At 40.9% G+C, this 24,670-nt stretch overlaps 1 protein-coding gene across 1 annotated transcript in view; it reads left to right on the top strand.

The window, feature by feature from the left end:
* gcgrb (glucagon receptor b) overlaps positions 1–24,670 on the top strand; it is a 60,805-nt gene that overhangs the window by 24,896 nt on the left and 11,239 nt on the right. The window contains exons 2-4 of the mRNA XM_085459983.1: positions 21,294–21,437; positions 21,555–21,651; positions 21,733–21,840. Coding sequence (XP_085316109.1) covers positions 21,384–21,437; positions 21,555–21,651; positions 21,733–21,840 — 259 coding nt within the window. The 5' untranslated portion in view covers positions 21,294–21,383. The remainder of the gene's footprint in view (positions 1–21,293; positions 21,438–21,554; positions 21,652–21,732; positions 21,841–24,670) is intronic.

Below are 24,670 nucleotides of genomic sequence, written 5' to 3'. Positions count from 1 at the left end.
TTATTAAACAGTGTTGTGTGGCATGCAGCTGAAAACCACCCATAACTCTAAAATACACAATTGTGTATGTTATGTGCTGTGATGTGCTCTCAAGTACCACAAAGAATTGGTTAGTTAAGCTCTTAGAATGACATTATAAAATACCTTATTTTACATATTAATTACAGCTTTCTTGACATTGAAAATATGCCCGTTTCTTTGTGGGTTCTGCTGCTTTACTGCTTCAAAGCAAACATTTACAGGGATTTTATGTTATTTTACATTTGACATGTAAAATCAGTCTATTTATGTAAATTTTATGATATTCTAAAAAAGCAGAAAAAAAACTGTAAAATACACAGTAAAAATACTTTTATATTACAATTTCTTTTACAGTGTGCTCCAAACACAGAACAGATTTTAAGCAATAAACCTGGATATGTACAACATTATTTTTAGCTTTCATTTTACTGTCAGTCTGTGCTCATATCTGTCTCGTATACTTCTCATATTTGTAAATCCAAACATTCATGTGAGAGTCTGACAAAGATTTTTACCTTGTGCTTTGTAACTGCAGTCAGTTAGAAGCTTCATGTTAAGTGAACTGCAGATGAAGCAAATACTTCCAGGGTGCGGGTGAAATGTGATAATAACTTAATACCTTACAGACCTTGTCTTCGCTGAAGGCATTTTAACTGTAGATGATGACATTAATTATAACTGCATTCCATTTAGTTGTGCCAGCGGCAAGGTCCTGGTATTGCTAATGGTGTGGACTAGGACACCTGAGCTCTTGAAATGCGATCACCTGACATGTAAACTGTGAAAAAATGAGCCAGCTTCATCCTTAGCTAGGGATGGGTATCGAAAACCGGTTCTTGTTGAGAACCAGTTCCCACTGTTTCAATTCCTTGGAATTGTTTGCCATTTTTGCAAACGATTCCCTTATCGATTCCAGTCGCCCCGAATGACGTCATCACGTTGCGGAGCGTCATTTACCTGGCAGGAAACACGGCGCGTAAGCGGCTCAAACGCTCAAAAGTTTGGTTATACTTTACGAGAACGGATGACAACAGGGCAACTTGCAATACTTGCAAAGTAGATATTTAATTTAAGGGAGGAAACACTACGAATATGTAAAAGCATTTGCTCACAAAACACGCGATGACCTTAAATGAATGTCGTGTTTTTAATTCCGCTCCGGACTCGTGAATCTCAACCCAGCAGCAGCGGTAACGTTTGCACGTCCTCTCCCGTTAATGCGGCAGGTAAATAATCAACTAACAGTGCATATTATGTTAGCGCGATCTGCCTTATTACAAAACCTGCCATTACTGTGCGTTTAGGTGACCATGATGAGAGAGACAGACAGACAGAGTCTGGCTCAGATGCTGCCAGCTCTCGCTGCAGTCTACCGGTAGCGTCTCCTTTCAGGCAGGATAGATGAATGACACCAAGCAGTGACTAAGTTTGTGGTAAAAGGCTTGCACCCATTTGCCACAGCAGATGATTTTCGGTAAGTGAATGTGTTTAATTGTAGGCAGGGACATTACTGGATATTCTTGTGTAATTGCCACAGAACAATTTATGTTATACTTTGTTATTGCTACAGAAGAATATTTATTTTATTATTTTACATTTACAATTTTTTTTCCTGGGGACCCTGTGACACCCCATTGAAGAGCCGTAGGCTGTGGATCTCTTAAGATCTCACTGTTGGGTTTGTAAGGCCATGTTACTCCTAAATTTCTATCTTGTTCAAAGAGAAGATATAAAACAAAGTTCTAAGCTAATCGACCTTAGTGTTCTCCTTTTTTAAAGAGAATCGATAAGAGAATCGATAAAGAATCGAATCGTTAAACAGAATCGAAAATGGAATCGGAATCGTGAAAATCTTATCAATACCCATCCCTATCCTTAGCTCTAATCAGACCAACAACTGTACAGATACACTTGTTGCTTTCTTATAGCCAGTATGTGTCAGCTTTGATATCACCATGTGCTGTCTTTAATTGTTTTTAGATTTAATTTCTATATTTGAAAGGCAATTATCAGATTCAGAAGAGCTATCTGGTTGACGGAAACTTTTTTTTATGCCTTCCCTAGATTCTGCATGATTATGCATAGCATAATGGCCTTCAATGGAACATTTAACTGCATTTGAAATAATAGTACTTTTCTATTGCATTATGTGTTATCATACACAAATCTAAATTATTTAAATGCCTTAAAGGATGAGGATGATCAGCTAGATCAGAGACTGTTCCTACTGCATTCAGATTTGAGGATAGCACAGTCATGGTTGTCAAACACGTGCTAGAGGTAATTTTCTGAGCCAGGATGTTCTTGTTTGAACAAAATCAGGACCTGTTAAACTTGTTTTTGTGATTTTCTGCAGATTTTTATTTGTGATTTGCATCACAAAACAGCACCACAAAATATCTCATTGTGTCAGCACTGACACAGCGCTGACTCATTTGGCTATCATCCTTGGTGACAAGAGTTAGGACGTCACACAGTCCTTGGCAGTAGAATAGCCCAAAGAAGGGTGCAAGTCACTTGTGTCATTACAGGAAGGCTCGGAGATTTCTTCAATGTTCACCAAGTTTTGCACCAAGTTTTTGTTGTAACGTAGGGCGTTTGAGGGAGAGCATTAACAAATGACCTGTTGAGATTTTGTTGTGTCAATGCACCCCTTTATCACACGTTGAAAACATGCTTGTTTTTGGCTGCACTAACAAAATCATCATTATTCATTTTGCACTCTTTGTAAAAATACATTTGACACCGTGAAGCTTCCAGTGAAGCATCATGTGATGCACGTGGTGCTTCAAGCACTGAGACAATGGGACTACTAAGTAGCATTCCAAGTTTGGGAGGCGCTCTGGATAAGGCAACTGCTTTAAAGCTATAGGTAACAAACTTTAAGTCAGGTACACTTGTTGCTTTCTTACAGCCAACATGTTTCAACTGTTTCACCTTGTGTTATCAGTATTGCCGCTTTTTGCTGCTACTTGTAAAAGAAAAAGTCAAAGCTGGTGTTTTTTGTCACATTAATACTCATTTTTGAAGGGAGTCTGGTTAAGGTGTTGCTTCTGTAAGTACCCCACACTCTTATTTAGGAAACACATAATTTAATTGAAGCAATAATTTAGTTTTGAAAATATACTGGAAAAGAAAAGATTACTATATTCATGTAGAGTTGCCAGGAGAAGATGTATTTATCATTAGAATTTGATGGCATAGTTCATTCATTTAGATAAATGTGCAGCGGTAAAAATTACATGGCTGACACAGATTGATCTCTTTTCTCAAATAAAATTCCTTTGCAGAAAACTGATTTGTGCCTTTATTATCTTTAATTTAACAGAATTTGTCGCTGAGTTTTTAATGCACTTTATTATTTTTTTTACCCCTTTGAGCTTTTCTCAAGCCAGTTCATTGAATCAGATTCCCTGTAATGTAATTTAAGAGGAATGGGACTGCTCCAAACAAACTAGGTTGAGTTATGGGCTGGCCCCTCAGGATGCAAATTCATGCACATACAGTATAAACACACTCTTTGTATCTTTCTGGCTTGCACGTCAACAGTTAAACTGCATTTTGTGTCTTGTGATGCCTGGGGCGCTTATGGGTCTGTTTAATTTTAACATAATTATGTTTCCTCATTAAATCCAAAATGTATCTAATCTGACAGAGATGAATGGAGCCACTTACTTCGCTTACTTTTCACAGTTACTGGTTGAGCCCATCAGAGAGCACTGAGAACATTTAGTGATGTTTTTTTCGTGGGTTTACCATTAATTATAGTAATACTTTAAACATATTTAATTGAAGGACAGTCTTATTTACTGTGATCAGAAACGGGCATGCTGAATGAATACTTTCAAGGACCAACATGCAGCATGTAAATCAGTATTTTTTTTCCCTAAGAGCGGATTAAGACATTATGTATGCATCATTCTTCGCTACTTTGTAATTTGTATCTCAACAGCTTAAGTCGCTGATGCAGCTATAGAGCAGAATTTATACCATGAAATCACTCAATCTAAAGATGGTTTTTTTTCTGTAGCAACTGAAAACTTGGTCTTATGCTAACTCGGTTAGAAATATTACAATATGTGAATGTGAGTATTTTATTGAAAAGAACTCTCTTTGATATTTAATGAGACTCGTAAAAGCTTAGACTTAGCAGAGTGCATTTTATAGACTTTGAAGGAGGAATGAATAATTGAAGCAGTACAACAAAATGCAACATCCAACACTGACAGTAAACAGTCCCCTGTCCCTGGATCTGGCAGCAAAGATTGAAGGATTTAAAGATAACCAGACCAGACTAAGCTATTTTTCTACTAACAAATATAATAAAGAAATGTCAGCTGAATTAATTGAGGGGGGAAAAGAAAACTGTTTCAGGACCTCCTGTGTATCAGATGTGGTGATTTTCCTGTTTTGTTATATTACTTTTACTACTAAACTGCCACAATCAGTATTTAACACTGTGTAAACCAGAGCATTCCTCCTAAGTAGGATGACATATTTGTCACAGGCTGGGTCTCCGACCCAGCACTCTGAGTTTTCTTTGTATTTGTCTCATTTTGTTATGTGATCAGTTTTGTGTTATTTCGTATTTTCCTTTAGTTTAGGCAGTTATTGTTCTTGGTTTTCTATGTTTTGGGGTTTTGTAATTATTCATCACGTATTAGGTCTGTTAAGTTGTGTTGTCATGTTTTAGTATTTCCTGTTTTATTCTGGCAATGTCATGTGTTCTTTGTTTATTGTATTTAGCTTTCCTCTCCTGGTCCTGTCATTAGGTTTATGTCTGTCAGCTGTTTTCCCCCATGTGTCGCCACTTCCCCTGATCACCTCATGTCTGTATTTAAGCCTTTTGTTTTCTCCATGCCATTGTCGGTTCGTCTGTTTACATCACCGCAGTCATGGTTATAGTTTTCGTCTGTTTATTCTCACCAGAATCATGGTCATAGTCATAGTCTTAGCCTGTTTATTTTCCACCTCGGTCATAGTTATAGTTTTTGGTCTTAGTACCTTTAGTGTTTTGTTTCTTAGTGTTTTGTCAGTTCAGTGTTTTGTTTCTTAGTGTTTTGCCTGTTTGCTTTGGTCTCTTGGTTCATTTCCTGCCGTCATCGCAATAAAGGTTCATTTTTCTGTTAATCATTACTATTCCTCGTCATCATCTGCTTTTGGGTCCTGCTTCCGCACACATCGGCGCACCCCGCCGTGACAGAACGAACCGACCAGTATGGACCCAGCGGATGCTGCTCTCACCGAGTGTCTGGAGGAGACTGCTCGGATCCAAGTGATCCTCGACCGCATCTTTACAGCGCCCGATTTAAAGAGCAAGCAGGTAATGATTAGCGTTGCTGAAGCTATCATGGAGAGGGATCCCCGCCTTCTCCAGCTCCCGGACTCACCTGCCATACTTGATGCCTTTACAAAGATAAAGGAGATGCTGCAGGCCCAGGGATTGTCGAGTCAGGAAAAGGCTTCCAGCACCCACCAGTCACAACAACCCCACAATCAGTCATCTCCATTGCTGCCTCCGGAACCTGAGTGTGTTCGTGTCGGTTCGCTGAGATTCGCCGCAGCGTCACCACCTCTCAGCTCACCAGTTTCCACGCCCTCATCACAGTTTCGCCATACTCCTGTCACAGTTCAGCGCGAGGAAGCGCCGGACACCATAGACTTGGACGACGACGAGCGCCAGTCTATATTCTGCGCTCTCTTGGAGGAGGAGCTCCGGTGGAAGCCGTGGCTCATTCCGGAGCACGAGCACTCTTTCCGGGGAACTCGACTGGCTCTCGGGGGACCTCGGAGTTACCAGGGACTTCCACCTATTTCACCGCCGTCTTCCACTCCTAAGAAAAAGCGGCGTGCGCGCCGCCGACGCTCCATTACACAAACACAAGTGAGTGACTATATCTTGGCACCTCATGTTTTTTCTCCGGAGGTTATGGAAACTGACACTACTTTTCCGGTTAATGAGCCCGGCTATACAGAGACTGTTTGCCCTGGAAAAGCTAGCCATCAGGCTCAGCTAAGCTGCTGTGGGACTGCTATCCAGGCCGGTTTGGAGACGGAGGTACAGCTGGTGCAGCCAATTTCAGTGTCAGTCGGAGGGCCCGGGGAGCCCGTCCGGCCTCATGTTTCGTCTGCTGGAGGTTCAGGAGAACCCAGCCAGCCTCATGTTTCGTCTGCTGGAGGTTCAGGAGAACCCAGCCAGCCTCATGTTTCGTCTGCTGAAGGTTCAGGAGAACCCAGCCAGCCTCATGTTTCGTCTGCTGGAGGTTCAGGAGAACCCAGCCAGCTTCATGTTTCGTCTGCTGGAGGTTCAGGAGAACCCAGCCAGCCTCATGTTTCGTCTGCTGGAGGTTCAGGAGAACCCAGCCAGCCTCATGTTTCGTCTGCTGGAGGTTCAGAAGACTCCAGCCAGCCTCATGCTTCGTCTGCTGGAAGTTCAGAAGACTCCAGCCAGCTTCATGCTTCGTTTGCTGGAGGTTCAGGAGAATCCAGCCAGCTTCGTGCTTCGTCTGCTGGAGTTTCAGAAGAATCCAGCCAGCTTCGTGCTTCGTCTGCTGGAGGTTCAGTTGAACCCAGCCGGCTTCAAGTTTCGTCTGCTGGAGGGCCCGAGGAGCCCGTCCAGCCTCACGCCACGTCAGCTGGCGGGCCCGAGGAGCCCGTCCAGCCTCACGCCTCGTCAGCTGGCGGGCCCGAGGAGCCCGTCCAGCCTCACGCCTCGTCAGCTGGCGGGCCCGAGGAGCCCGTCTGGCCACCTTCTGCTTCACCACCTGTGGCTGCAGCGCCACCTCCTGCGGCTCCCGTGCCGCCGCCTGCAGGACCACCACCTGCTGCGCTACTGCTTGCTGCTTCTACGCCTCAGCCTGAGGACGACGCCTCACCTGGTTCTGCCACACCTCAGTCTGAGAACTCATACGAACTCATTTCACCCACTATAGACTGTGTGTTGCTGCAACTTGAAAAGCAACCTGCCTCGTCAGCTGGAGGGCCCGAGGAGCCCGTCCAGCCTCATGCCTCGTCAGCTGGAGGGTCCGAGGGGACCGTTCAGCCGCCACCTGCGGCCGCCTCGTCGTCACCTGGTCCAGCTTCATCCGAGTCTTCATCCTCGTCTGGTCCAGCTTCGTCAGAGTCTTCATCCTCGTCTGGTCCGGCTTCGTCAGAGTCTTCAGCCTCGTCGGGTCCGGCCTCTGCCTCTGCTACGCCTGGTCCGGCCTCAGCCTCTGCAGCTCCGCCTGGTCCGGCCTCAGCCTCTGCAGCTCCGCCTGGTCCGGCCTCAGCCTCTGCAGCTCCGCCTGGTCCGGCCTCCGAGTGTTCAGCTTCGTCTGCTCCTGCACTTCCCGTCCGGCCTGCTCGTCCCGTCCGGCCAGCTCGTCCTGCACGTCCTGCACGTCCGGTCCGGTCTGCACATTCTGTCCGGCCTGCTCGTCCTGCACGTTCTGTCCGGCCGATGACTGGACGTCGTTGCCGTCATGGACAGCCCTCTGAACTACGCCGCCGTCATGGACGGCCCCCTGAACTGCTACGCCACCAGTGCCTCCCGCCCGGCCGGCCTCCTGACCTGCTCGGTCGCCGTCGCTGCCTCCCGCCCGGTCGGCCTCCTGATCTGCTCCGTCGCCACCGGTGCCTTCTACCTGGCCGGCCTCCTGAACTGTTTTCTGGGCTCTTGGACCGTTGGCCTCCGGGTCGGCCCCCTGAGCTCATGGATTTTGGACTGCTGGACCGTTGGCCTCCTGGTCGGCCTCCTGAACTTTTGAACTGTCTTTTGTTTTGTTGTCGGCCTCCGGGGCGGCCACCTGAACCGCTTCGCCATTCGCTCCTGTTCTGCCGGGTTCATGGTCGCCCTCCTGAAGTCGGGTCTCGGACTTTTTGTGCCATTGTTGTGTTTGCTCTGTGTGTTTTCGTTTCTTTGTTTTTTGTGGCCTTGTTTCTGGCCCTCCGTCCTGGGCCCCCGCCGCCCGCCCTTGGTGGGTTGTTGTGGTTTTGTTTTCTGGGTGTTTTCGGGCGTCTGGAATCCGCCCTTGAGGGGGGGGCTCTGTCACAGGCTGGGTCTCCGACCCAGCACTCTGAGTTTTCTTTGTATTTGTCTCATTTTGTTATGTGATCAGTTTTGTGTTATTTCGTATTTTCCTTTAGTTTAGGCAGTTATTGTTCTTGGTTTTCTATGTTTTGGGGTTTTGTAATTATTCATCACGTATTAGGTCTGTTAAGTTGTGTTGTCATGTTTTAGTATTTCCTGTTTTATTCTGGCAATGTCATGTGTTCTTTGTTTATTGTATTTAGCTTTCCTCTCCTGGTCCTGTCATTAGGTTTATGTCTGTCAGCTGTTTTCCCCCATGTGTCGCCACTTCCCCTGATCACCTCATGTCTGTATTTAAGCCTTTTGTTTTCTCCATGCCATTGTCGGTTCGTCTGTTTACATCACCGCAGTCATGGTTATAGTTTTCGTCTGTTTATTCTCACCAGAATCATGGTCATAGTCATAGTCTTAGCCTGTTTATTTTCCACCTCGGTCATAGTTATAGTTTTTGGTCTTAGTACCTTTAGTGTTTTGTTTCTTAGTGTTTTGTCAGTTCAGTGTTTTGTTTCTTAGTGTTTTGCCTGTTTGCTTTGGTCTCTTGGTTCATTTCCTGCCGTCATCGCAATAAAGGTTCATTTTTCTGTTAATCATTACTATTCCTCGTCATCATCTGCTTTTGGGTCCTGCTTCCGCACACATCGGCGCACCCCGCCGTGACAATATTTTATAATATAAAATCTTTGATTTTTGTGATTTGGTTGTATAAATATAGAAAAACAGAGACTGAAGCATTTCAACAACTCTTCTGTTCTTTTTCTGGTGTAAACTGAAGAGCATCTGTCAAAATTATAACCTGTATTCAAGAAAAAGATGAATTTGGGATACATTCTTAAGGAGCCATGAACAAAATCAAGGATTTTAAGATGGGCAGACTCTATTTTTCCATTTACTTTAAAAAAAACAACAACCATGTGGTAACAAAGTTGCTTACCATCAGTCAGGTGGCAATTTAAACTTGGAATCTGACCAAGTTGTTCTTGCCTGAACCTAACCAAAAATGTGATCATTTAAATTTTAAAGATGTCAGACTCAGTGGGATACGCTTGTGGGAAAGTGAAACATGAAAGACACTCATCTCTTTGTTTGTGTCTGGATGCGAGTAGAACAGCTTGTTTGTGTGAAGAAGTAAAAATTCATTGAGTTTAGGCTCAGAAACAACAACTCAACTCAAAACCAGTGATATACTGACTGTTTCCTACTGATACGAAAAAAGGGATCGACAACAGAAACTTTTAGGGAAAACATTTTTAATACTGCACGTTTTGAAGTACCAAGAAACAAAACACAGATCTGTGAAAGAAATTCTCAAATACTTAAACACATCATCAGGCATTTATCCAATGGGGTCATCTAGCAGGTGATGGTGTGAGCTTCTGCAGAAGACAACCTCACCAGGAGGACACAGAAAGCATACTGGCAGCCTGTACTTCAAAACTGTGGGGCACAGTAAAGCTTAATGAGACTGAGTGGAAGTAGAAAAAGAGCATGCTGCCAAGTTCTGATTGACCAGGTCGCAGTCTGTGTGCAGATAGTCTTTATGCCTGATAGTGGATCTCTTCTCCTAATCAAGAGCTATTCAGAGGATGCCTCTGCTTCAGAGGAGAGAGAACCTGAACATTTTTCCACAGTCAGTTTAAAAGGGAGAGATCATTGATACTGAACATGATTTATCAATATAGCATTTGAGTTATAAACTATTTGGTAATTAGACTGCAATGAAGCAACAGGGCGGAGTCCAATAATGTACAGGACCCCCACCCTCTCAGCATCATTGTCAGTTAAATTAAAGAAAGAAGATTAAAGAAAAATATATAAAATATATAATTTATGTATTCGTTCCACCAATACACAAAACTGTTGCTCTCTTTTCTTTATTTTGTACTTCAAAAAAGGTAGGAATCTATTCAAGTTTAAAGAAAAAGAATTTAAAAAAGGAAACATGAAGCCAGGAAAACAAAGTTCTGTACAAAATTAGTATGTGTCATGCGGTGTAGTAGGACTCAGGCGCAGAGCAGAGTTCAGGAGAAAACAACGTTTATTTACACAATCACCAGGTGCAGATATATACAGTGAGGGGAACCGGGTCCTAGGTCCGAAAGGGAAGTCCGGGATTGGAGTCACACACATACTAGCTCTTCTTCTTTACAGTGGTTGAAACAACAGGTTAGTCACGGGTCCGGGGAAAACTGTGCACAGGAGAAAATAAGGTTACACAGAGATCGCAGCAAGTTTACAAAGCTTAAGGATTCGAGGAAGAGGTTCACTAACGTGTCTAGCATAATCATCCAGCAGTGAGTCCAACCCGTAATCAGAGCCTGACGAGATGCAGGTGTGTGCCAAGGGCGGAAGCCTGCAGTGAGCTCCGCCCTGGCGGGGAGGAGAGAGGAGAATGTACACCAAACACATGTGGCCTTTTGGAGCTGGCCGGGCAGACACGGGGACCATGGCAGTATGTGATATAAAATGATAAGAGAAATCAGAGCCATAACTCGATAAAGAACTTGATGTTAACAGCTAGCTCAAAATAGCATGTTTAAATGTCTCATATCTTGAAACATTGAGATTTTTGGGGGGTAATTGTTTGGTTTTTGATTGTTGTAATCCTTTATAGATATTCACTTATGTCAGGGGATCTGATTCACTGCTGCCATGGTAACTATAATGAAGAAATTCACATCAGTGTCAAACAGTTCTAGTTTAAGGCTAATTTGGAGAGTTAAGTTCACAATAGACAGGTTTTTTTTCTAATTGTTGTCCTGTGCTACATGTGTAATGTAGAGGTCTAATGACATTGTGTAATTTAAAATTTTCTTTCTTTCCTTGAGTCTTATCTGTTGTGACACTGGTTCAATTGTGCTTCCTCAGCGCTTCTATGTCTTTTTTTGTGTTGGTCACAAGAATCAGACACCTGTGTTTTTACCCTTCACTCACGTCTTTTGTGTTTCAGTGTACCTTGGAGACAGTGCGGGTGCCATGATAGTCCTATATGCCTTTATTTTAAATACACATTAATGCACTGACAGTATCTGTGCAGGTGCACAAATGCAGAGTCATGCACAATGAGCAAACATAAAATATTAAATTGACAGTCCTTGACCTCTTAAGCCCCACGCTCCCGGTACCGGGGCTTAAGAGTGAAACTGTAATTTTCCACTGTTTCACTTTAGAAACATAAATCTTTGCACAGATGATGTTTATATGTTGGTTACTGAATTTCTGGAATGAAATGTGAACTGAGGGATATTTTTAAAAGGGTTATATGCTAAAAACAAATTAAAAAATTAGGCGAGGATAAAATCTACTTACTTTTTCTGTGTTCCAGTCTCAGTAATTTTGACACAGTAATATCTGCTTCAATATTTATACCTCTGATGAAATTTCACAAGTGTTAGCTTTATTTTGATACCACAATTGTAAGCACGGAGTTTGTAATTGCAGAGAAATAATCAGTTAGTTTGGGGCATTTCATTTTCGAGCAGGAAGCTCAGAAACCTCTTTGGGGCTTAAGAGGTTTAATATTGCTATGATTTTTTTAAAATCATATATCTTTATTGCATATTTTATGTATCTTCTACACTTCTGAAGAGACCGGGTCTACAATGCAGAGTTACAACGCAATCAAAACCTGAAAATCTGAAACACTGGAAAGGGCTTTCATTTTATACATCTTTCCTCTTCTGAGGAACAACTGTGTATAAAAAGATATTGAAGATGAGTGTTGTATGTACAAAACAATTAAATAGAACAAAATAGCAATCAAAAATACATAATTATTCATTGCTTTTCAATGAGAAGAATAACTCATTGGCAATGGCTCTGCTGTGTCTCTGATTAATTATTGTGCCCAAACTAACCAATTATGTCATGTGTCAGACTAACACCTTAAACACAACCCAATCAGTAGCACTTTTACAGTGTTGTTTTGGAAGAAAAATAGTAATGTCCAGATCTCGTGACATGTTACCTCATTAGTTCCACAAACTAAAATGTTTACAGTGGCTAATATCATATAAGTGCTAAGCTAATGTAACCCAACTAATGTTTTACTTTGATAGAGTGTCCTGTCATCAAAAATATACAGTTATATTCAAATCATACCAGTCATTTGAAAACCTTCTAATAAAGGGGTCTACGTTAAAGTACATGAGATAAGCATATTGTTTTGGTATTGAATTAGTTAGCCAGAATCATGTAATACTACTGATATTGGTTCCAATTACTACATTTCTGGTATAACATAATATGTTTAATTTCAATTCAGTTCAGTTCAGTTGTGCTTATACAGTAAAATGTCACAACAACAGTCGCATCAAGGCACAGACAGCGAGACAACAAGTAAGCATTTGGTGACAGTGGAAAGGAAAAAACTCCCTATTAACAGGAAGAAATCTACAGGAGAACCAGGCTCTGCTGCAGCTAATTGGGGGTGAGGGGGAGGAAGACAGGACAAAAGGCTTTGTCACTGCTGGTCACTGTGGTGTATCATCCTATGTCATCACTTTACGTTACCCTCATGTTGTGGGAAACACAATAAGTCAAAGCCACTTTGTCTGGCTTTCTGTCCTTTTGAAGATAAATCACAGCAAAAATATCTGGCACAACTTCACCTACTTCCAAGGTGCATGGAGAGGATGAAAGAATACACAATGCAGGAACTCCAGCAACACTTAAGGGAAGATGAACAACTTTATTGACTGACCAACGCGTTTCGGCTTGTGGCCTTCATCAGGGTTTTTGTCCTTTTGCACATGAACCTGCTGTTTGTACTCGAATGTGTATGTATCAGCCCACAAAGTTGAGCTGTAATCAATAACTAGAATTCATTATTGGATCCATTACTGGAACATAATTGCAGTAATTGTTTAATGGGGTAAGGAATAATAATTTAAACTATTTAAATTGCTTCCGGGTTTTGCAGCGATTGTTAAAGAGTTTAAAGCGCTGTGCAACATTCTTGAACAGTTTAAAACATCTCCATCTTTAGCCACATAAAAAAAAAATGAAGCCAAATAATACACGTAAGCTGTTGGATTCACATGACTTATACTCCTCCAGTTTGTTATACCCTGTTCAAAAGAGTAAAGACAAAGATCGCTAATATTACTATGTCTTCATCGCGTGAATGATTAGACAGGGAAGTGTAACGTGCAAAGGAAATTAATACTAGAGAAAACCCACACAACAGACCATATGCCCAGAGAGATATGTGAGCAAAAGAATGCACCAGCTTGTGTAACTGAATAAGAGCCAAGACACGTTATTGGACTGTTGCTTCACTCCCATTCTGGCTTCACTCCCAAAAAACAACACTGTGACCCTCACGTAAAAACCCAAATACTAAATCAAGACAGCTTTGATAAGAAGTCACTCTTCGTACACCTGGCAATGAAACTAATGTAATGAGGAAAATATATGATAAATATGTAGTAGCTTGCCAACCTCTGTGCAAAAGTAAGAAAATATGTTTCTAACAGTAACTTCTAAGTTATGTGCTGGATTATTTTCTGGCTGTCTGCAGAGACTTCAGAGCCAAGAAGTGGTTCATCACAAAACCGTCATAAAATCACAAACTGTCATTTTTGCAGTTTATTTTTTGCAATAAGGTCAGCTCTTCAGTTCTATATCTAGTACTTTATACTTTTGGATGTAGGGGAGCGTGTGGGTCCTTCTTTGACATAGAAATCTACTAAACGAGACATAAGATACGGAGCAACTGTATTGAGCAATTGGGAGCAGATTTATTTGACAATTCAACCAGGTCACTTTGGCTGTTTCATTTCCACTTTATTATTTTTATGTTTTTATTATTTCATTCTTCCATTTTATTATATAAGCAGTCCTAGTGTGGAAGACATGTGCATTGTATTGTAAAGAATAATTTTATGAAGCCCAGAGAGCATAGTTCTGGCATGCTCCACTGGACACTAAGAATGGTATGTACTGGCCAAGCCTTTCCCCCATGTGCTCTCTCCCTCTCTCTGTCTTTTCCTTCACACAACTTTTATGATGCTCATCTGGACACTGCGTTATGCGTCATCCCCTAGTTGGACACCTGCCCTGTGGCGCAGTATTGCCATGATTTCATGACATAAGACAGAAATGCTACCTTATTGTGAATGTAGCAATCAGCTAAAAGCTGCTCAGCCCATCTGCCATTGGCTCAGTGGTACCCAGATTTCTTTCCAACCCAAAGTTGAAGTCCTGATATTTCACATGAATCCCAAAACAGGACTATTTTAATATATGAATAATGGAAAAAGAAAGTTGACTGTCTAGTTTTCTTAAGCCAATACTGAAAATTGTAAACACACGGTGTGAAAGTAGCTGATGAATCTGGATAGCAAAGAACTGTAAGCCTCACAATTACATAATAATAATAATAATAATAATAATACATTTTATTTGAAAGCGCCTTTCAAAACACTCAAGGTCACTGTACACAGTAGAATAAAAGCAAGCAGTTTACAGAATCATAAAAGCATAAGACATAAACAAATAAAATAGCAGAGTGGAGAGGTTATGTGGGATAAGCTATTTTGTACAAGTAGATTTTGAGTTTGGACTTAAAGAGGGAGAAGGAAGAGATATTTCTTAAATTAGGAGGTAGGGAATTCCAGAGTCGTGGGACGGAGAGTGAAAGGGAGGAAGAAGATCTGAGACAACGAGATGGGGCGGTGATCTTATGGGGCGAAGAGAGATGATGAATAGCCTTAAATGTGTACAAGAGTATTTTGAAAATTGATGCGATATTTGACCGGGAGCCAATGAAGCTGCTGCAAGGCAGGAGTGATGTGGTGGACAGAAGGGGTCCTGGTGATGATACGGGCAGCAGAGTTCTGGACACGTTGGAGCTTGTGGATGGATTTTGGAGTAAGACCAAAAGGAAGTGAATTACAATAATCAATCCAGGAAGTAACAAGGCTATGGACAAGAATGGCAGTGGGGTGAGAAAAGGACGGAGCTGATTAATGTTGCGCAATTGAAAATATGCAGACCGAGTAACATTATTAATGTGTGAATTGAAAGATAAAGTACTGTCGAGGATGACACCCAAACTTTTCACAGAGGAAGAAATGAAGACCGGTGAGTTATCGATAGTAATAGAGAAACTCTTGGTTCTGGATAATGTTGATTTAGTGCCTACCAAGAGGAGCTCGGATTTATTACTATTGAGTTTGAGAAGACCAGTTTTTTTTTCAATATTGGGGTGATGCCGGCAATTTTGAGGGAAGCAGGAACAGTTCCAGTGGTAAGTGAAGAGCAGATGATAGCAGATATGACGGGAAGCAAAGAAGGTAGACATGCCTTAACCAAAACTGTAGGAATGGGGTCTAGCTGACAAGTAGAAGGTTTTGACTTACAGATGAAATCTGAAATATCAGTAACCGAGGGGCGCTGGAAAGCAAAATAAAAAGTGTGATGAGAGATTAATTACACAGGAAGAGCTAAATGGAACCTCGGAAACCAGTTCTTGGTGTATTTTGTGAATTTTCTCAATGAAAAATAATATTAAAGAATCACAAAAGGAGGACGAGTAAAGATGAGCAGGTTAAGAATCTGGTGGCCTGAAAGAAGAGTTGAACAGTGAAAACAGTATCTTGCTTGAGTCATCTTTTGAACAGATAATGGTGGAGTAGTAAGCAGATTTTGTTTGAGTAATACACTCCTTATAATACATAATATGATTATTAAACATTTCCTTGTGGATATTCAGACCAGTTTTCTTATAAAGGCGTTCAAGTCGTCGTCCTTTTGCTTTCAGGAGCCTGAGTTCAGCTGTAAACCAGGGTGCTGACTGAGAGAATGATACAGATTTGGTTTTGAGTGGGGCAACAGTTTAGAATACTATTGAGACTAGAGTTATAATAGGAAACTAAGTCCTCTTGGGTAAGCAGGTTATGAAAATGCAAATGACTAACTACTTTTAATAGTATGCCAACTATATGTCTGAGGTCCATGCAAAAGATACAAGCCTGTGCCTGTTGGTCACCTCTGTGTTTCCTGCTGCAAAGATTTTCCACATAAGCCAAATCAGACAGAAAACAAGATGGGCAAGAATTCTCCCCCGAGGAGGCAGAAGGAACGATAAGGCAGGGAACAGAGGGAGATTTTCTGAAAACTTGTCCACAGGCATTTGTCTCCTTGCATCTGACAAGCCATTTTGCCTCTAAGTGGTTCAAGGATCATAAAGTAGAAGGATGGAGGAAGCAAAAGGTGAACATATGAGAGAAGGTGAGAGATGAAAAGAAATATGGCACTTGTTCTGTTTGTGAAGCGTAACATCTGCTGAAGGAGCAGATTCTGGATCACTTCCATCACACACTTCAGGTACTCATAAAATACAGGCTCACTCCCTTACATGCACACACACAAAACACACTCAAACACAATCTTATGCCAAGTGCACCTAATCTGATGAAGATAACAGTGATCCCCTCAAGACCATAATTCAAGCTCTTCTATGTGACTTCACCTTCTCTGTATAAGAGTCGAATGGACAGCATGCAGACACTGGAATCGTATTTGCTCAGGTTTTGAGATGCCAACCCAACACATTAGATAAAAGTCTCGTTTTGGCTTAAAATTGATTGAAAACTTAAGATTAGTACTTATTTCCATAAACACCCTTTTAAATAAGTTAATCTGCACAGTGGTTTTCACTCGGACTATTTATTTGCCAGAAAATACTTCCAAATGTTCATAGTGAGGTCTGTGAGAGGAGCAGGAACGTTTTGTATGGAAAAACACTGTTATTGCACAACGTTTTGTGCAGCTCAAACCCAAATCCCAATCACTTCCAATATACTGAGGTGCAGACAGAAGTGCTCCAAATATTATAAAAACATAAACAGATCCTACTATAAGTCTAACTACTATAAGGCTAGATGTAGAATTACTGTATGCATAATGGTCTAAATTTATTTCAAAGGTTTTTATAGCACAGAAAATGGTGCTGTAGCTCTTTGATTGCAGGTTAAATTAAATTCTAATGAAGAACTTAACATTTGAAAAACACTGAAAAGAAATGACCACTATTAATTTAAAAAGCCAACTTCTTTAACTCAAGTGATAACCTTTTATGCATCTAGTTTATTAATCTTATGTAGGCTCACATATTTAAATGCAAGCAGCTTAGCAAACCAAAACCACTCCAGTGCCTCCTTTTCATGCTGTGTCTGAATGAATCAGCGTCATATGCGGTGTCACCGGCGCCTGTTCAGTGCAGGATTCTTATTCTGCCTGCCACAGGCTTTGCAAATGCGCATGGAAAAGCGGGGAGAGCCCAGAACAGAGTCATACCTTCAAAGATAAATCAGTGCAGACAGAAGAAATCTTTTTTTAATAGTTTCATCCTGACTGCAATGTTTTTTTGCATTCTTGGGAGGTACTGATAGAAAGCATTAAAAACACCAAGCAAACACAAAACAAACTAAAATGAGAACTACTTAAAGTCCTGCAAAGAATGTTATTGGAGTTAAAGACCATTTGGCTGTCAGTCACCATATGGGGCTGGAGGGTTCACCAAGGCAGAAACAACATAATTACAGCTCTGCGTTACAGCCACTGCACTCCTGTCTCTGCTACCACCTACATACTCTCCATACTAATTGCCTGCTCCTCCTCACATAGGGAATGATTATTGATTTAAACAATATAATTGGTTGGCACTCACAGCAGATAATGCACTTATCCATAGAAACTATGGCCTGAATACAAATGTACAGTTTGAATTAATGGTGATGGGGAACCATGTGTTTAACAGCTAATTTTCATTTCTTTCCCTCACTTTCTCATCCTGCAGTTTCTGTATGTTTTTGTTGTCGTTGTTGTTTTTGTTTGTCTGTTGTGCGTTTTACACATTGTGCAGTTAAATAGAGATGTGTGGGAGGAAGAGAGTGACAGGCACGGCCTTAGCCTGTATCTGGTACACTGATACTGACAGAAGAGGAAAATGAAAGATGAAATTTTTTAATGGAAGAATCAGATTGACCATTTGACTTTCTTCATTCATTTTATAGTTAACAGATTAAACAAAATTATAAAGAATTGCTGCAAGGCATAAGTCCATACGAAGTACGTGGGAGGTTCCTGTAGTCAACTGTCAATAATTTCTGTTATGAGCTAACAACACAGTCATTAGAGAGATGTTACACTTACACCTCTTTCTTCCCTAGAAAGCAGAGGCAGAGAGTGTGTAAGAGCGATAAAGACAAATGCATAATGCAGGTGAAGGCTGACACTCAGTTTCTTCAAGTATATAACCCTAGGGAGTAACAGTAGTACTCACCATACACATGCACATTCACATTGTTTGTGGTCTGTCATTTGTTTTGATTTACATGCGCATTCATATGAAAAGGATATTTTTCAGGAATAATTTAATGGGAAATGTTGAGTCATACAGGCTTTTGTAATACAGATTAGAACCTGGGCAAATATCTTTTTCACTTTCCATCTCTGGCTTTTTCTCTCTGCTTAATAACACACACAGACTCCTGTATTCATCATATCATCATTGGACAAGAGCGCTGAGCCCTTTCCATTTAACTACCGTGTAAAATGGGCCCAAGCTGGATACTTAAAAGAATGCAAGCATTGGTTCACATACAATAGAAGTACATAGAAAGTTTTTTGTTTTGTTTTTTCGAGTAAATGTATCATATAAATAAAAGGAAATCAAGTAAAAGCAGCATTAGACAGCATTACACAGTGTGGTGCTCACTGCTTTAAATACATCCTGTAGCCTGTGGATACCAACATTAAATTTAACTGCCACTAAATATTCTATCTACACCCAGTGAAAGGCAGGTAAAGTGTTTGCAGGGTTGGAAATTAGGGTATACCTACAGTGCTGCCTGAAACTATGTTTTATAAATGCTGAAATACATTCAAATATCAGCAGTCCACAGCATGTTAATGTGTTTGTGTAGGCGTATGCATGTGCAAGTGTTTTATGCACATGTGTTTTATGTATGTGTAATGTAAAATCTCCCTGTGTGGTCGACAAGGCTATCAGTTTGAAGCAGTCTTGTAATTTGCATTGTCCTCTCCTCACTGCTAATATCTAAAAAGAGATACACAGATGCAAGTAGCCCAGTGGGGTTTGCATGCACAGACATACGCTTATATGCACACTTGACACACACCAACTTAAGCAGGGAAAACAGAATAGAGCGATTGCCAGCAAATACTGGGCACAATATCCTCCATTCAGCCAAGAATCTGAAAATAAGCTTCTCCTACAATTAAGAGTGATCCAAACAGACCACTCGTTGTGGCTCTCAGAGGTCTGTAGAGCATAAACATTCTGTGTGAGCAAGAAAAGTCTAAAAAAAATCATTTGCTGTAAAGGTAAAACAATGTTTGCAATTTGTGCTGAGTACTTTAAAAATTGAATCTAACTGTGCATATGAACGACTCATTGTGCATTTGCAACAGAAGGTTTAGTTACTGCTTTGTGCCCAAGGTTCCCAAAAGTGTCATAAAACTGCATTTCAGATTTAATACTATGTGATTAGAGAACTGGAAACATTAACAAAATTTTCTAGTTTCACTCAGTAGTGGAAAACAAGTGAACATTAAATCGATAAATCCAGTAATGTTGTAGCTTGTGTCAATATTTTCTTATTTTGAAACCCATCTTTAGTAATAATCCCACCAAACTTTAAAAAATAAAACAAGAACTTAAAAACACTGTTATTGATATTAGATCTCTATGGAGTATTTAAGGAACATGTTTAAATTAGGTGAATTCAAATGAGTCGCATGATAATTCCAAGTGAAATGCAAACTTATGCAATTGTGTAGTTCAAGGTAATGTACACTTTTTGGACAACAGCTGTGTTGTGAAGCACATGGAAGGAAGATATATCAGGCTTTGAACACAGGATCCAATTATTGCTGGTTCTTAACACTTTGTTTCACTTGTTTTATATACTCTTGGCTCTTTACCGAGTTTGTTAGAGTAAATATCCACAGTATGGTCATCTCAGGCACTTGGCTGCTGTTCCATTTTTTTTCTTTCAACCCAGAGAGGCCTCCTCTAACAAGGAAGTTAAAACCCTGATCCTTCATGTTGTGAGGTGACAGTGCAAATCAGTGGCTCACTCATATTTTTAATATTCATAGATTCATTCCGATATTTCACCGTAAGCAGTAGTATAGTCTAATCTCTCAGATTGTGTCCTGTATAAGAGCTTATGAACTGTCTGCCCTTCTTCTGTCTGTCTGCTTGACTTTGTTGCTCAGTCAATAAAAACTGCATGTGGTTCTAAGGAAAAATATTGTTCCAGCGCCAGAAGATAAAAGATCTGTTGCAGCAACAAAGCACAGCAGTATTTTGCTGTATTGTTGTTTTTTCCTCAGCTCTTAGCTCTTAAAATGAAGGTGATAATCTTTGTGCGCTGATAATGAAAGGCTATTTATGCCGAGTTTAGTTCACTTTAGATCACTGTCACAGCATTTTAGCGCCATGGGGTAACCACACACAGAAACACACACCCACAGCCCGACGAAGCACTTCAGCAGAAGCAAAGAGACTGGAATAGAATGGAATTTGAAACGTTTTAGCTAAAAATGTTTCCATGCTCAAGGTGTTTTTTGCAGAAACGTTTCAGATTTCGTTTTGTTCTCCAACTGCGTTGGTGAAGCTCGTCAACTGATGCCACAGGAAAGCCACTGCTCGTCGAATTTAAGACATAGACAAAGGATGGGTTTCATTCAGAAGTATATATAGTTGTAGTGTGGAATTCTAGATGTGAGGGTTGGCATGAACAAATACACAAACGTAACAGGAGTGTGAATCAGAATCAGATTCAGAAAACTGCTTTATTAATAACAAATCTTCTTCTTCTTCCTCTTATTATTAATATTATTATTGTGCTAACAAAGTGATAGTCAGCAACTCATTAGCCCATCTTACTGATTGTGTTACAGATTTTATATCCTAATATTGAGGTCAATAAAGCACATTAATGGCAAAGGATGTGTAAAAAATAAAATAAAACAAAGACTTTTAGGTGTTTGTTTTTAACCAGGTATCTCGCAGGTGCATATAAATTATTTATGTTGTGATTGTGACGGAGAAGCGCGTCACTGATTATTGCCTGTTTTTTCTGTTACCTGTTTCACAGTCCCTTCGTTATTTCAAGTTATCTACACAAACACACGCCTATAACAAGCTTCTCCGTGTTGTTTGCAGGCCAAGTGGTGAAACAGGGCTGAGACTGCCTCATGAGTTGGGCCTCTTCTGTGTTTTGGTCCCCACCCCCATCCTCCCAGCATCAGTGGGATGTCCCAGGTGTGTCTCCTCTTGGCCTTGCTCATGCTCTGCAGATGCAAAAAGGTATGACTCCCAGCATTATTCACTTTCACATGCCAATTTTCAAATATGTTTCCTTTTTCTTGATTCACACCGTCTACTTCTGAGAGTCATCAAAAGAAATTTCCTCTCTCCCTTCAGGTCTCCTCTGCTAACTCTCTTGAGCTTGTGAAGGAGCAGTGGAGCAGCTACAAGAACCAGTGCCTTGACCACCTCGGTGCCACGCCCCCTTCAACAGGTGATTTGTTTTCCTCCCAGCACGCAAGTCCATAAAATGCATCTGCACCAGCACAGACTAAAGATTTGCTTTCCCTTGTAGGGCTGGTGTGTAACAGAACCTTTGATTTGTATGCGTGCTGGCCCGATGGACTTCCAGGAACCACTGTAAATGTCTCCTGCCCATGGTTCCTGCCATGGTACCATAAAGGTCAGTGTGAATATATGTGTGAGGTAGACAAAAAATAACAAAAGAGCAACTGCTGCGTCACAATGTACTGTTGCTACAGTTTGCAAATGTACGATTTAAATCTAGTCTTATCACTCTTATCTGTAGCATTTCATTATATGCCATAATTTTAACCTGTTTTTTTTTCTCATTTACATGGATAAAATGCTTATACCTAACTCACTGCACAGTTTGACTGCTAATTGAAAGGTATACTTAACAAGGATATAAGGTGATAATATGTAATTATTGTGTTTGATAGCTTGCTCACCAAAACAAAGACATCCATGTGCTCACTGTGTTGCTTTTTTTAACTATTAATGTGAATAAGTACAAACAGTGAAACAGTGGAAAAAAAAGGGAGTTAATAAAAGCTTATGACCACAGCAGCCTGACGCTGCATCTGTGTGTCAGGGTTTAGTGCTGCATTTTCTATTATATTTCTAGGTTTTCAAGGTTTTTAATAATTAAGCGGTCAATCTGCGTTACATGTGTGAATGACCCACTGTAAGAAAACATGTTTCAAAAATTACTCATGCATTTCAGGGTAACACGACCAGTTTTCTAACAAAACATATAATGTATACAAACACTTGACAGATTGGTCTCTGGTCTTCATGTACAGCAATCGGTTGGCAGAATGATGTACTGAATACAATGTACTGAGGTGCACTGAGGTTTCAGGGAGTGCTTAAATGAGTGTGAAGGCCAAATATTACTCAGCCCTGACTTTACTCTCAACCTATGAGTGGTGTAAAGACTTCACACTGTGTCACCGGTGGCAGCACACCTGTCCTGTGGAGCTTTCTCAGTCATTTACCTGTGGTGTGCGGGCTTTTGCTTCAAACACTTAACAGTTTTGGTTCATAGCATGAAAAGCCTGGATTTTGACTGCAGCTGTCTGTCTACTATCTTTGTTTCCATGCACAGGCTTCCTCCAGGTTGTTTTGGGCCTCTGAATAGGTGTGAAGGGGGGTTTATCTTTGCTATCTCCGGAGGACTCGTAGCCTTGCAGGGGTGTGTGTAAACATCTGATGTGCAGCACTACTTTAGACCCAACCTGTGTTTCACTAACTTTTGTTTGAAAATATATTATTTGGAGAAACCTTTGGAATGCAAGCATGCTGATCCACACAGGTATGCACACATGGGTATTCACAGACGCGGACTAAAGCTTTCTTGGCTGCTGCCTCAAAGCACACTGTGCGCTGTCTATCTTGCGTGCTGCACAATATCGTTTATTATTTAGTAAATATTGATATCTATGGCTAGCTAGTTTATTGTGATGGTGCTTTGTTTTCTCTATTATTATGTTGCTCTTTGTTGTTTGCTGTCTCCTCTGTTTGTTTTTTTTGTTTGTTTTTTTTTTTTCTCCATACAGGTGACCCAGGAGTTCTTTTCTTTTTTTCTCTCTCTTCCCCCCCCTTCTCACCGTCTCTTCTCCCCTTTGGTTTTCTTTCTTTCTCTCCCCCTCTTTCTCTCATTCATTCCCCCTGTCCTATTTATTAAAAAAAAAAAAAATGACAAAGGATGAACTGAAGCTCTGCCATCACGTAATGTCGCATACTGCTGTTTCTGATGTCATTTTAAGAAAAAAAAAAAAAAAAAAAAAGAAAATATATTATTCTGCTGCAAGAAAGCTACAAAGTGAGAGTATGTTAAAAATGTGAAAATTCATCTTTTCGACTTGTTGAAAAGACTCATAGAAAATGATGTCTGTTTATGTTTAGATTTGGTTAAAAACTGCACATTTTCCTTCTCTGCCAAGTCCTAAAATAAGCAGTGGATTCAAACCTGGAAGCTTCATGCTATGACGAAGCAATGCAAACCACTACACCACTATCCCACCACAATGCTTAATGAATTCCTTCTAATTTTTAAGAGGGCCGTACATATATGTTCAGGGAATACTCTGAGATAAAACCCCATGGAAAACATAATTTGCATATCTGAAAGGTAATAACATGCTTTTCAATACATTTTTTAAATACTAGTCAGTGTATCTGAAGTGGAGGTTGTGTGGCTGTGTGAGCACAGTCCCCCCAAAAAATGACCTCTGCCCTATACCTTGAGGTCAAGGTTACTGAGCTTTGAACACAGCCGAGATTGTTAGTAGCTGCACCTATGTAATGAATTGGTCCTTCTTGATTTATCACATTCACAAACTCCCCATCCGCTTGCCCAGCAGGGTGATGACAATACCCCATCAGCTTTTTACAGCTGAGTGGTAAAAAGTGTCAATCAAATATCATAATAAATAAAAAAGAAAGACACAGTCATCTGCATTTCTGAAATAATGGCTATGTTTATCGTAGCTATCAGTTAAACCTTGGGATGAAATTGATCTTTTTACCCTCAGCTGGAAAAGCTTCATGGGGTAACGTAGGATTTTGAAATTGATACCATAAGCGAATCTGCTAAGAGTTGCCTCACAATATAAAATAGTCAGTGTTGTGAATTGGTAAAACTCTAAAATTAAAGTAAAACTGAAATAAAGCTTTAATTTAATTTAATGGGGCGAACGTGGCTCAAGATTTGGGAGTTCGCCTTGTAATCGGAAGGTTGCTGGTTCGAGCCCCGGCTTGGACAGTCTCGGTCATTGTGTCCTTGGGCAAGACACTTCACCTGTTGCCTACTGGTGGTGGTCAGAGGGCCCGGTGGCGCCAGTGTCCGGCAGCCTCGCCTCTGTCAGTGCGCCCCAGGGTGGCTGTGGCTACAATGTAGCTTGCCATCACCTGTGTGTGGATGACTGAATGTGTAAAGTGCTTTGGGGTCCTTAGGAACTAGTAAAGCGCTATACAAATGCAGGCCA

The sequence above is a fragment of the Copadichromis virginalis genome, linkage group LG6, assembly GCF_057382275.1.
Source record: "Copadichromis virginalis isolate Kocher_CV1m ecotype Utaka linkage group LG6, C_Virginalis_male_GT1.1, whole genome shotgun sequence".
NCBI classification, from domain to species: domain Eukaryota; kingdom Metazoa; phylum Chordata; class Actinopteri; order Cichliformes; family Cichlidae; genus Copadichromis; species Copadichromis virginalis.
The sequence above is the reverse complement of the archived record's forward strand: the minus strand, read 5'-3'. Positions and strand labels throughout refer to the sequence as shown.